At 36.3% G+C, this 14,683-nt stretch overlaps 1 protein-coding gene across 1 annotated transcript in view; it reads right to left on the bottom strand.

Annotated features, from left to right (window-relative positions):
* CSMD3 (CUB and Sushi multiple domains 3) overlaps window positions 1-14,683 on the bottom strand; it is a 1,064,314-nt gene that overhangs the window by 230,087 nt on the left and 819,544 nt on the right. Inside the window, exon 32 of the mRNA XM_004265377.3 lies at window positions 13,517-13,633. Within this exon, the coding sequence (XP_004265425.1) occupies window positions 13,517-13,633 (117 nt within the window). The remainder of the gene's footprint in view (window positions 1-13,516; window positions 13,634-14,683) is intronic.

A 14,683-nucleotide genomic window follows, 5' to 3' on the forward strand; every position in this document is an offset into this window, starting at 1 on the left:
TGAAAGAAATGTGAAACATCAACCTTGACACCCATTACACAGTGAATGCAAATATACATTTATCATAATGACCTGTTAGACCTTTTGACGGTTATTTTGAAAATTCAGCTAATCATATTCTAGAGAATATTATAGTTATTGTCTTGGAGTCCAAAAGGAAATAATTTTGCTTAAAGTGGGGAAAGAATATAATAGCAATAGAAACTTATATACATGATATACACCACCATATAAGATATTATACAGTTTATGAATTACGGCTTTATAAATTACAGCTTGTATTAAAGGGTCTGAAACCATGTTCTGATGTTTGACTGCTGACAGCTTTCAAGACCCCCCCCCCCATCCGCCTTCCCCTTAGGCTTCATATCTGGGCAAGCTGGTTAGAAAGCCTGAGTTCTCCCTCTCCTAGGGCACTAGTGGAAAGTTCAAACCATGAATACACTGATCTGAACATAGGAACCTTCACCCCACTATCACCTTGTAACCACAATAAAACCCCAAAAGTCCATGTCCTTTCCCTGCTCTCTTATGCCATTTTGAACCTGTTTGGGAGGCTGCCTTGTTCTCCCAAGAAAGCCTCATTACGTGAGAAATAAAAATCATACTTCCTTGGTGTTTGTGTGGTGCCATTAGTCTCAAAATCCAAACCAACTACTATAGGGTTAGCACAACAATGGATGCAGTAAAGAGGGTGTCTAGGCAACGACCACCAGACTCCTTTTTTGCTTTGAGTTAGTAACTGGCTCTGTTACCTGCTAGCAATCTTGCATTTTGAGCTGTGCTGCTTTGTGCTACATTTGCTGAGTTCCAATGAATCTTTATCAAATATTTAATCAAACTACATCAGAAGTTTTCATAATTGACATTTAGAAAAAAGAGTTAAGGCCCTCCTCAAAGTGACTCTGGGTTGTGTGTCTTAGCCTGGACCTATCTATGTGCCTCAGGCTGAATCGCGTATCTTGATTCCAGCATAAGCTATGAGTAATGCTCAGTTCAGAGAAATGACTCTTACTCTGTGACTGTTGGTTGTGGGTCGCAACCAGGCAATGGCCCTTCTTCTATAGAGCTCTCAGGAAAAATACTGATACTCTGTGAAATATATGGTCCCATTGGGTGGCCAATTGTGTGCAAGAGCAGTTACCATGTGGCATGCTGAGGTCTACACTCCTAAAAGCAGATGATTCACTGCTCTATAAAAATACTTTTGCTATTACTGCTGCTCAGGCTTCTTTGCAACAAAGATCTTGATCCTCAAGCTTACAGAATAAAACATTTATGGCACCTATGTGGCAAAACTAAGGAGGTAATTCAAACCCTACTTAAATGCCTCCTGCTTAAACCCTATAAAGCAACAATTGTTATGGTGGAGGTCCCTAACCTTGATGATACAGATTTGACACTACGGAGGAAGAAACATAAATATGAGCAGAGTAAAGAGATCTTCCCTCCTCCAAAGTACATCCAGTAACCAATAAACAAACAAATAAACTAATTGAAAGGGAGGTTCGCAATTTGACCCAATTAGAAATCTAAACTTTACTACAATAATTTATAAAGTGAAAACGTAAAATGTCTCAAATTGGCTTTTGCACCTCTACAACATGAGTTTTGAATTAACTTTTAATATTTACTGAAATGCACCAACTGACAAACCCTCATGGCTTTAATCAAAACAGAGGCTCAAGTTATAGTTATTCCTGGGGATCCCACTGAATTTAAATAAGGAGGGCACACCCTATAATCTAGAGGAGTTGTGAAATATAAAGTAGTGAACAAATAAGTATGCTTCATTTTAATCATCAGAACTATTGCACTGCCTAAATATCCCATAGTGGTCATGGAAGAAGCTCTAACCAAAAACATAATAAATTAAACTATATCTTTGGCATTTATAACAGGCTAACAAATTGAGATCCCTTGGACTTTTCGTCACAATTAAAATAGTTAATATGGTTCACTGTATATTAAAACAGGGTCTTCAGGGCTTCCCTGGTGGCGCAGTGGTTGAGAGTCCGCCTGCCTATGCAGGGGACACGGGTTTGTGCCCCGGTCCGGGAAGATCCCACATGCCGCGGAGCGGCTGGGCCCATGAGCCATGGCCGCTGAGCCTGCGTGTCTGGAGCCTGTGCTCCGCAACGGGAGAGGCCACAACAGTGAGAGGCCCGCATACCAGAAAAAAACAAAAAACAGGGTCTTCAAAGATTGAAGCCCATTGTAAAAGACATTTAGAGAAGGGATATTTATCTCCACTACTTCTTCATTAAATAGCCAATTTGGCTGTTCTTAAACCTGGGAAAAATGAATGGTACCTCACAGTAGTTTACTGCAACCTTAATTCTGTTGTTGCACCCATTAAGGGCCCCGTTATCAATACTATTGAAATTACTGGCCCTATCTAATCACTAGCTGGTAACATTGTGCTACTATTGATTTGGCTCATATCACCTGTTAAATGCCAATTTCAAAAGCCTCTCAGCTACAGTTTGCCTTCAACTTTGATGGATATGCTTTTTGCTTTCTACTTTGAAGGGACAACTCTACCTGGCTACCCATGAGGTTTTCAACAGCCTAGCCCCTGCACACTGTCTTGGTAGGCAAGATGGTAACTGCATCCAACTTTCTCCATGGGCACAGGTGACACCACATCTTCCTTCAAGGAGATTCATTTGCCACGATCATTCAAGACAAACATATACAAAAGAACTTACAAAATGGGGGAGGTTTCATTTCCCTACACATGACAGAATGCCCTATCACCTCAGTTAAATCCTGAGAAATTAACTGATCAGTCAAAAGCCACTCCATCCTTGACACCATTAAGAAACAACTATCGACCCTCACGGCACCACAATGTTAAAACAAGCTCAAAATCTTTTAGTAATTTTTGGATTTTGAGGGCAACATAGTTTTCATTTATAATTTTAATTAAGCCCATTTATCCTGTTACTAGTAAACTGGCCTACCTTGAATGGAGCCTCTTACAAAAATCCTCTAGAATATTTACAAATTTTAGTACAGCTGGTGCTGCCCCCAGAGACTCCTACACTGTAAAGGCTTTAGCAACCTCCTCTCATGCCTCTTGGAGTCACTGGAGCAACCAGTGCATTCCTATACACTAGTGATGGAAAATCTGAAAGAGAAATTAAGGAAACACTCCAATTTACCATTGCAACAAAAAGAGTAAGATACCTAGTAATAAACCTACCTAAGGAGGCAAAAGACCTGTATGCAGAAAACTGTAAGACACTGGTGAAAGAAATTAAAGATGATACAAACAGCTGGAGAGATATACCATGTTCTTGGATTGGAAGAATCAACATCATGAAAATGACTATACTACCCAAAGCAGTGTACAGATTCAATGCAATCCCTACCAAACTACCAGTGCCATTTTCCACAGAGCTAGAACAAAAATTTTCACAATTTGTATGGAAACACAAAAGACCCCGAATAGCCAAAGCAATCTTGAGAAGGAAAAACGGAACTGGAGGAATCAGGCTCCCTGACTTCAGACTACACCACAAGCTACAATAATCAAGACAGTATGGCACTGGCACAAAAACAGAAAGATAGATCAATGGAACAGGATAGAAAGCCCAGATATAAACCCATGCACATATCATCACCTTATTTTTGATAAAGGAGGCAAGAATATACAATGGAGAAAAGACAGCATCTTCAATAAGTGGTGCTGGGAAAACTGGACAGCTACTTGTAAAAGAATACAGAAAAATAAACTCAAAATGGATTAAGGACCTAATATAAGGCCAGACACTATCAAACTCTTAGAGTAAAACATAGGCAGAACACTCTATGACATAAATCACAGCAAGATCCTTTTTGACCCACCTCCTAGAGAAATGGAAATAAAAACAAAAATAAACAAATGGGACCTAATGAAACTTAAAAGTTTTTGCACAGCAAAGGAAACAATAAACAAGACGAAAAGAGAACCCTCAGAATGGGAGAAAATATTTGCAAATGAAGCAACTGACAAAGGATTAATGTCCAAAACATACAGGCAACTCATGCAGCTCAATATCAAAAAAACAAACAACCCAATCCAAAAATGGGCAGAAGACCTAAATAGACATTTCTCCAAAGAAGATATACAGATTGCCAACAAACACATGAAAGAATGCTCAACATCATTAATCATTAGAGAAATGCAAATCAAAACTACAATGAGATATCACCTCACACTGTTCAGAATGGCCAACATCAAAAAATCTACAAACAATAAATGCTGGAGAGGGTGTGGAAAGAAGGGAACCCTCTTGCACTGTTGGTGGGAATGTAAATTGATACAGCTACTATGGAGAACAACATGGAGGTTCCTTACAAAACTAAAAATAGAACTACCATATGACCCAGCAATCCCACTACTGGGCATATACCCTGAGAAAACCATAATTCAAAAAGGGTCATGTACCACAATGTTCATTGCAGCACTATTTACAATAGCCAGGACACGGAATCAACCTAAGTGTCCATCGACAGATGAATGGATAAAGAAGATGTGGCACATATATACAATGGAATATTACTCAGCCATAAAAAGAAACAAAATTGAGTTATTTGTAGTGAGGTGGATGGACCTAGAGTCTTTCATACAGAGTGAAGCAAGTCAGAAAGAGAAAAACAAATACCGTATGCTAATGCATATATATGGAATCTAAAAAAAAAAAGGTCATTAAGAACCTAGGGGCAAGAAGGGAATAAACACGTAGACCTACTAGAGAATGGACTTGAGGACACAGTAAGGGGGAAGGGTAAGCTGGGACCAAGTGAGAGAGTGGCATGGACATATATACACTACCAAATGTAAAACCAATAGCTAGTGGGAAGCAGACACATAGCACAGGGAGATCAGCTCGGTGCTTTTTGACCACCTAGTGGGGTGCGATATAGAGGGTGGGAGGAAGATGCAAGACTCAGGAGATATGGGGATATATGTATAGGTGATTCATTTTGTTATAATGCAGAAACTAACACACCATTTTAAAGCAATTATACTCCTATAAAGAGTTTTAAAAAAAATTAAAAAATAAAGCCACAATACAAGGCCTCACCAAGACAGTCCATGTCATTTACAGAGTTCTAATCGTTATTGATAGTGATCAAGGCACTCATTTCACTTCTCACCATATTGCTGAGCTCTGGAACAAGGTAGTCAATGAATTTTCATCTCCTTTTGTAAATGGATGCAGGTCTCACACAGTGCCATTGTGGCTTTAAACAAGTTCAAATGTGGCACATTTCACTCAGTCAGACTCTAACAGTGAATTGTGATGAAGGCGATCATCTTTGATCTTTAACTGCTAACAAGTTTCAAGCTCTCCTCCATCCCCCAGTTCCCCTTTTGCCTGATATCTGGGGCAAGCTGACAAGAAAGCCTGTGTGCATTCTCCTTTACAGCCTTTGGGAAGTTCAAACCTCACAAGCCCTGACCATCATGTGGGGGCTTTCACTCCAACACCACCCCTATAAAACCCAAAGCCAGTCAGTTTTCTTTGCTCCCTTAAGCAATTTTGTATCTGCTTGGATCCAGTCTTGGTTACTTCCCTGCTCTTCTCAGAAAGCCTCATTATATGAGTAATACATCCTTTTGTACCCTCTTGGTCTCGTGTGGTATCATGAGTCTTGACATCTGAACCAAATCTAAATGGGGGATCCTGTTCTATCTGTCACCAAACATGGCTTCAAATCTAATTATAGAAATAGTAACCAAATAATTAAATAATATAATTATAAATATATATGATAATTACATTTTCCTAACCCTAAAATGTTAGGCTCAAAAAAATAAGAGTTTCCTTTCTTACAGGCACACAATTAACAGAGTCACTTCTGCATATTGACATTAACACAATCATCAATTTTAAGAGTAAAAGAGTAAAACACAATCAATTTTAAGATTGTGACAAAAACACAATCATCAATTTTCTTTTCAATTGCTCTGTATCTAACAAGTGATGATAAAGAGCAAATATAAATATCGAATAAACACACATTTTGTGAACATTATTTGTCATTGTTAGATAAGTAAATTCAATATTTAGAAAAGACTAATCATTGAATTTGATGCAATTGCACTGTTAAAAAATAAAGTGTCATACACTTTAAATATAAAATATAAATAGCCTTGAATGACTGTAAGAGTTCATTCAATACTGAAAACTTCACACCAGGAAAAAACAGAATGCCAATAAAATGATTTAGTGACTTAATGAGAATATAAAAAGAATCTCAAAACAATTTGTCACTAAAATATGGGGAAAATTAATGACAATAAATTACTGAATTAAGTATAAAGACAGGTAATAAAAACATAAACTATGTAAACAATGCTGAATAAAATAGCTCATTTGAAAACACCTAAATATAAGATCAGAAGGCAAATGGTCAACAACAAGGGATTAATCTCCAAAATATACAAACAGATCATGCAGGTCTATGTCAAAAAAACGGACAACCCAATCAAAAAATGGGCATAACATCTAAAAGGACATTTCTCCAAAAAAAAGACATACAGATGGCCAAAAAGCATATGAAAAGATGCTCAACATCACTAATTATTAGAGAAATGCAAATCAGAACTACAATGAGGTATCACCTCATACCGGTCAGAATGGCCATCATCAAAAAACTCTGCAAACAATAAATGCTGGAGAAGGTGTGGGGAAAAGGGAGCCCTTCTACACTGTTGGTGGGAAAGTAAATTGGTACAGCCACTATGGAGAACAGTATGGAGGTTCCTTAAAAATCTAAAAATAGAGCTACCATATGATCCAGCAATCCCACTCCTGGGCATATATCTGGAGAAAACCATAATACAAAAAGATACATGCTCCCTAATGTTCATTGCAGCACTATTTACAATAGCCAGGACACGGAAGCAACCTAAATGTCCATCGACGGAGGAATGGATAAAGATTTGGTACATATATACAACAGAATATTACTCAGCAATGAAAAAAGAATGAAATAATGCCATTTGCAGCAACATGGATGGACCTAGAGATTATCATTCTAAGTGAAGTAAATCAAACAGAGAAAGACAAATAACATATGATATCACTCATATGTGGCATCTAATTTTAAAAATGATATAAATGAATTTATTTACAAAACGGAAACAGACTCACAGATTTTGAAAACAAAGTTATGGTTACCAAAGGGGAAACATGGGGGAGAGAAAAATTAGGAGCTTGGGATTAACATATACACACTACTCATATAAAATAGATAGCCAACAAGGACCTACTGTATATCACAGGGAACTCTACACAATATTCTGTAATAACCTATATGGGAAAAGAATCTGAAAAAGAATGAATATATATATGTATAACTGAATCACTTTGCTGTACACCTGAAACTATCACAACATTGTAAATCAACTATATGCCAATAAAAGTTTAAAAAAAGGCAAGTGGTCAAATATATGCCTGAGTTTTAAAGGAGAATATACACAGAGCAAAAGAACGGCTATCAGTTTTAACATAAAAGATGAGACTAGTCAGTTAACCTTCCATATGCAGGTCATAACTATATTGGTGCACCTTAAAAAGTCCATATATACATATATATACACACATATATACATTTATATATAGTGTGTGTGCATCTTAGTTTCAATCCATTTTGCTTTTTCCTTCTAAATACTAAGGCGACCTAAATTTTTAAAGACTACTTTTCAGAGAATAACAGTTTCACACAGAAATGTGGAAGATATATTGTAAAAATAAATTGCATTTTACAATCATTAAGTGATTTCTTAAGTCTATAAGATGGAAAGGAAGTACTAAACTTAATGACTATAATAAGAATTAATGAGATGGTTGTTAACAGATCATGATCAGTTTTAATATAATATTACAATAAAGTTTGAAATTAATGTAAAAAAAACAGCTATAACCCTATATTGTAGGCAATGTCACAGGGAAAGGTGCTTCTAGATTGACTGGAGGAAAAATACTACAGTGGGAGATAGGATAGAAAATGGTTGCAAATAACAAATATAAAATATGTGGAATTAGGAGAAAAGTTTAAGATGATGACAGCTAATTTAAAGATAAACAAAACAAAAATCCTCTCCCACAGCAATACACAAAAGGTTTTAGTAACTCTATGTCCCTTGTACAGAGTAGACTAGACTGACAATAACTCTGTGATTTAGGGATTCATGACATTGAAACCTATCCAACCAAGAGTCTACACCAAGAACAAAAGATGTGAGAGAGGGCATCTTAACTGGGAAATCTAAGAAGGAAAACCTGAAGTGGTTTTCATGCACACTTCCAAGATTCCACTGTGAAAGCTAATCTTGGGAAAGAGTAAGTTTTGTATCTTAACAAATATGCATTCATAATGGGTCTTTTAGGAGGTGAGACTATCTGGAAGGCTAAACACAAAGTTAAGTCACCACAGACTATCCTTGGATTTCCTCAAGGTGCTTAACATGTTGGAATTCTCCAAGAAATCTGAATGTTAGTTTACATTCTACACAGTAAGAAAGGACTTACTTAAGCAAGGAAGAACTCTTCCGTAGGGTCTGCAGAGGGAGTGTCATGCTACTGATACCTTGATTTCAGGGGTCTAGCCTCCAGAGCTGTGAGAGAAAAAATCTCTGTTGTTTTAAGGCACTAAATTTGTGGTACTTTGTTATGGCAGCCCTAGGACACTAATATATTTCTTTTACAGATACTCCCCGTAATGTAAAGAGCAGGTGATAGAAGGGGAAAAGGGGAGGGAGATCAGAAAGTGATGATAATTTCACAAGGCGATATCCATGTGAAACTAATTCAGGTACGATACCAATTAGGAATCATTTCTCCTGAATTATAGTTTTAAGAGGACCTCCAGGTTTTTAAAATCCCATCTCCTTACATTGCTTCAAGGATCTTGCTTTACCAATTGGTCCATCTAAAATCTTCAATTTTGCCCCCCCACTACTATTGTTCTCTTGAGCTTTAAAGTAAAAACTCCATTATCTTCTACCCCAAGAGAAAACAGTCAAAAACAAACATTAGCCTCTGACTAGTATGCTACTTTAGCTATCACCCTAACTCTTTCTGTTTTATCTCAGCCAAGATTATTGAAATAGAAGTTCACAACATTTTCCCCAATTTTACTAACCACCCCCTCCCTGCAATATGATTTTGGCCCCTACACTATAGGTATAAATACACAATATTAATAAAAATATTTTCCATCTAACAATGTCAACAGTTTTCTTATATTCTAAAGCATCTTACCTATACCAAGTTCAAAATAATAAAATTGTCTGCCATGTTTTTGGCACTTAAAATTAATGTATGAAGAACTTTAGTAACCAAACCATCAGGGGAAACAACTTATAATTTAAAATTGAAAGATGAAGGAAAATTAAAACTTATTTTATTAATAGATAAAGTAGGGCATTTTTTGTTTTTGGCCACACCGTGTGGCACATGGGATCTTAGTTCCTCAACCAGGGATCAAACCCGTGACCCCTGCAGTGGAAATGCGAAGTCTTAACCACTGGACTGCCAGGGAAGTCCCAAGTGGGGTATTTGTAAACCAAAAAAATCCAAGTGAAATAGTTTAACTGTTAGAAGAAAGACAGCAAAATATCAATAACTGATCCATAATTGTTATTTTTCTAAGTATTTAAAACAACTTGAATCCTTCAGAATGAGTATTACCAAAGTAACCCTAATATCTGAAGTTGAAATGAAATCCAATGATGCTGATGAAAGCGTTATGAATTCATGATTCTCTTATCTAGAAAAACTGAAAGATAGGAATTCACCGACAAAATAGTATTCATTAAATCAACTAGTAGAGTCACGTTATGTGCACATTTAATTGATATGAATTCAAATCTACGCTGGGCAAAAATAAATAGATGAAAGTAATTTGGTATTAAGTGACCTGTAAGAAACCAAACTAGCTCACTAGCTCACACTGCAAATTACAGTGTTATCTTTCTAACACTGGAGGAAAAATGTCCTGTTAGAATTATTGAAATAATATGGCTTTAAAAAAACCATGTAGGTGATCTTCTATGGTTGATTTAAGGTATTTCATGGTTAATGTTGATTCTATATGATTTTCTCCTTACATAATGACTTTAGAACCTTAACCCTTGTAAAAAACTGCTATCCCAATATACGAACTGAGTGTATTGACAGATCTTATGCTAAATGATTTTAAGAATTAAACTCTAAGAGTGTCAGCATATAAAAGATATGGAAAGAACGGACTTGAGGTTATGGGGAGGGGGAAGGGTAAGCTGTGACAGGGCGAGAGAGAGTCATGGACATATACACACTAACAAACGTAGTAAGGTAGATAGCTAGTGGGAAGCAGCCACATGGCACAGGGATATTGGCTCGGTGCTTTGTGACAGCCTGGAGGGGTGGGATAGGGAGGGTGGGAGGGAGGGAGACGCAAGAGGGAAGACATATGGGAACATATGTTTATTATGTATGATTGATTCACTTTGTTATAAAGCAGAAACTAACACACCAGTGTAAAGCAATTATACCCCAATAAAGATGTTAAAAAAAAAAGATATGGAAGAAGAAATGATTATAATTTGGGATAAATGACAAGAAAAGGGAAAAAGTGAGAAGTATGATATGCTATGAAGTGATACCAAAAAGTCATAAAACAGAACTCATAGTGGCAACAGAGAGAAATTATGGCAAAGAGAGAATGAGAGGAAGAAGAAGAAAAATAGAAATTTGATCTGCAGAGATCCAGTAACTGTTGCTTGATTATCTCACATTAAAGAGGTAAAGGTAGGGACAGGAAGAAATCTATGATGATCAGTAGTTTTTAATTCCTCTACTCTGCTCCCAGAAAATTTTAAGTGATCAATAGGTGGTTGGATAGTCACTGGAGATATAAAGCACAAAGTATTTGTTTTCATGCTTTAATTACATAATAGAAATGTTTTATTTTTAGCCAGGCTACTCTTAAGACCCTAGGGCAATCCAGTAATCCAGGTCATGTTTTGGGGGCGATGAGAGTGCCTATGAATGTGAACATAAAAAAAGTGTGTCTGGGCTTCCGTGGTGGCGCAGTGGTTGACAGTCCGCCTGCCGATGCAGGGGATGAGGATTCGCGCCCCGGTCTGGGAAGATCCCACATGCCGCCGAGCGGCTGGGCCCGTGAGCCATGGCCGCTGAGCCTGTGCGTCAGGAGCCTGTGCTCCGCAACGGGAGAGGCCACAACAGTGAGAGGCCCGCCTACCGCCAAAAAAAAAAAAAAGTGTGTCTGTATGTGCACTCGTGTGTGTATGACTTACTATGTTATTATACCAATCACTTGCATATTTTTTATTTAATTATAAAATAACCCTAAGAAATAGACATTTACCGCTTCTATTTCAGAGATAAGAAAAGTAAGACTCAGGCAGATGATGTAATTACTCCAGTGAAAAAGAGTAAATTGAGTTGTGTTCTGAATCCAGAAATCTGACTCCAAAGCTAGCATTCTTAAACCCAATAGTATGAACTATGTAAGATATCATATATACATATATATTTTTTTCTCGTTTACTACTAACAACAGCTCTGCTCCATAGACATAATGATCCCTGCTTTACAAATAAAGAAACTGAGTCTCAAAAAAGATTATGTAACTTGTCCAAAGATATATAGCTAAGGTGTGACAAGTTGAAACTAGAATTCAGTCTGTTTGACTCTGAGTAGTTTGAAGTAAAGAATGATGCAACATTTATAAAAACAAAATTAGTTTCCTTACTAATAAATCAAAGTGCATTTGATTTTACCCACAGATAATCCAAAAGGACTTGTTTAAAAAAAAATTAGTGTTAAAAACCACCAATTATTAGTTGCATTATTTCATATTAAGATAATTAAATTTAACTTATATTAACTCTGCTAAAATAAAGATTCCATTCATTAGGAATCTATTAATTTAATTTTATTTTAATCAGTACTTTTTTCTTCTCTTTTTGAACATACATGCATACATGCATAGGATACTGTAAAATACCTCCAGGTGACCAAATGTTTATGCGTCAGAAAAGGAAATGTCTGATTTTCTTCCTTTTCATTCCTTTGATTGCATGACATCCCAAGAACAAGTATAAAAGAACAAATTAATGGTTTCCAAAGAGGACTCAGATAGCCATGCAGTCTCCTGGACTAGCATTGCTAGGATTCTGTCATCAACCATGTAATATTTTTGGCAGCTGGGGCCTATAAACCCCTCTAGCAAGGGAAGGACTCTCTTGGGCACAAAAGGCAACAAAATAAAATAAAATAAACATGATTAAGTGGATGACGTTTTTCCTTCTAAACTGTTGTTCTCTTCACAATTAAAGAACTCAACTCTGATTTAACCGATCACATGCTAAGAAGAAGAAATAGTTTGGAGAAAAGAAACAGACACCTTGCTAATGCTAACATCATCAATTCTATTTTAAGGTTAAAATAAAAGGTTTAGTACTTCCCTTCTGATGACAATGTTCTTTTAAGTAAGTTGAGGATCTTGGACTTGTTTCAGAACAGAGAAAAGGAGGGTATATAGAGCATATATAGGTAATATCTCATTATAAGAAATTGGACTGGAAGCATCAGCTTATTTTATAATCAGCAGAAACATTAAGTCAATATGTGATCCAACAATCTTGATATGATCAAATCTAGGTCCTTCTGCTATAACACTTGTCATCCTGACTCAGACACTCATTTCACAGCAAATCCTTTACCATGTAACATGATGCTGTAAATCTAAATTCTAGAAGTCTAAACATTCAGCCTCTCTCCAACAGTTTACTGCTCACTAAATTTCCTTTGCCTATCCATCCATAAAGAGAGCTAAATCTGGGTTAGATCCAGCTGGATTTCAGATCCAAAACCTTTAGAAGCCAGGTAAGTGACTTCTAAGACTTGTGATCAAGGAGATGTGAAGGCAGCAAAGGACACATTGTCTTCTCAGTGCCAATGCAGAACAGATTGTCAGGTTGACAAGATGAGCTGAAATGTCCTTTGCTGTCTTTTTATATTCCTTGCTGTCCCAGAAACTAGGTGCCTAAAACCAAAATCTTTTCTTTCTGGAAATGTGTTAATAAAGTATAAAACTGATATGATTGTTTTGTACATATTATTGTCATTATTATAAAGTTCTATATTTGATTTTATGCATATTTTGCAGAGCAGACTTTGCTTTATGCTCTGGTAATTTCCCATTTTATGAAATTCCAATATGAAGGCACTTGCAAGGTTACTGGATGTACTTATTTTTAAAAATTAAAAACAATCCTGTTTTCATTTTTATATTGTTGTTCACCTGTGCACTTGACTATAAATTCAAAATGAGTAAAATAACCTTAAAATTTTATTATTACAAAGCTACTATCTAAAAAAAATTGTAAAGTACTTTATGAATAGTAAATATTTTCATTAAAAAACAACTAACATTTTGATAGCATATAGTGAAAATAAAGCATGTCTGGAATGATACTCTATATGATGAGATGTATCTTACTTACCAAACTCCTTGGGAACTGCTATAGAATAAACACAATTATGTCCCACACTGTAATTTTTTGGATAGTTTGGTGATAGAACAGTGCCTTCTGAACCTGTAGAACGACTTCCACAAGGTGCTGGAAATAAAAAAAATGTTTAAAAAATATTATTTTTAGAAAAACATTTAAAAATTCATACTATGACTATTTTCATGCTATAAAAATTATGGCTACTGGATTTTAAGGAATATCATTTATTTCCATCTTTTAACAACGTCCCCACTGTCAAATATTTTAAAAGTCAAAAATTGTGCACATGCAACAGAAAGCTTCTTTTTGAGTATTCAGATTTACTCTTCTCAGAAACAAAGTAATATAATAATGTTGCAATGGTGCTATCTATCTCTAAAGGTAATAATGGTGGCCTGCTTTCATTTATGATAAAAGTATAAAGATAATCATCTCTTTTATAATGATGAGAAATTACACATGCAGTGGGAAATTGTTTTACTCACCACGAGGCTTTGAAACTCTACACAAAATCAACCTTGATTATGCTACCACCAACTGAGGTACTTCTATACACAGCACAGGGATGGCTGTACAAACACATTCATCCACTCATCTAAGTAAAATATTCTCTCACCAATCTCTATCTGCTTATGGTTTACATTTAAATCAGAAGAGTTGCTGATGGTGCATAGAGAGAGACATTATTGCTACCTCAGCCCCAAATGTGCTACGTTCCTAAAAAAGATGAGGGTGAAACAAATGTTTCTGGAAAATTTGTAGATAGTTGTTCTGTTTTTCACAAGATAGGCGGATGCTTTGGGATTTGTAGTTCTGGAACACAGAGAAAGATTTGGGCTACTAAAGGAGTTATAGGTATCAAAAGCAAAAGGTGATAGTTGATATTATTTAAATGAATGAGATCTCCCAGAAAAGTATGTAGAATGAGAAAAGATGGCCAAAGAGGAGGTCAGAGAATGCCAAGGTAGAATTAGTGAGAGGGTGGCTACAAAGAATTTAGTCTCTTGGGAGCCAATGGGGAGGAAAGTTTCAATTAAAAGAAAGTGTTCAAAACCATCGTGTTGCAAAGTGGTAATAAATGAAAAAGGAATTTGAGGGGGGCTGGCGGTCTAGAGTATTAGGTAGCAGGGAGCTACTTCTCTATGCCTCTGGTCTCCT

This window comes from Orcinus orca, chromosome 17 (genome assembly GCF_937001465.1).
Source record: "Orcinus orca chromosome 17, mOrcOrc1.1, whole genome shotgun sequence".
Classification (NCBI taxonomy): domain Eukaryota; kingdom Metazoa; phylum Chordata; class Mammalia; order Artiodactyla; family Delphinidae; genus Orcinus; species Orcinus orca.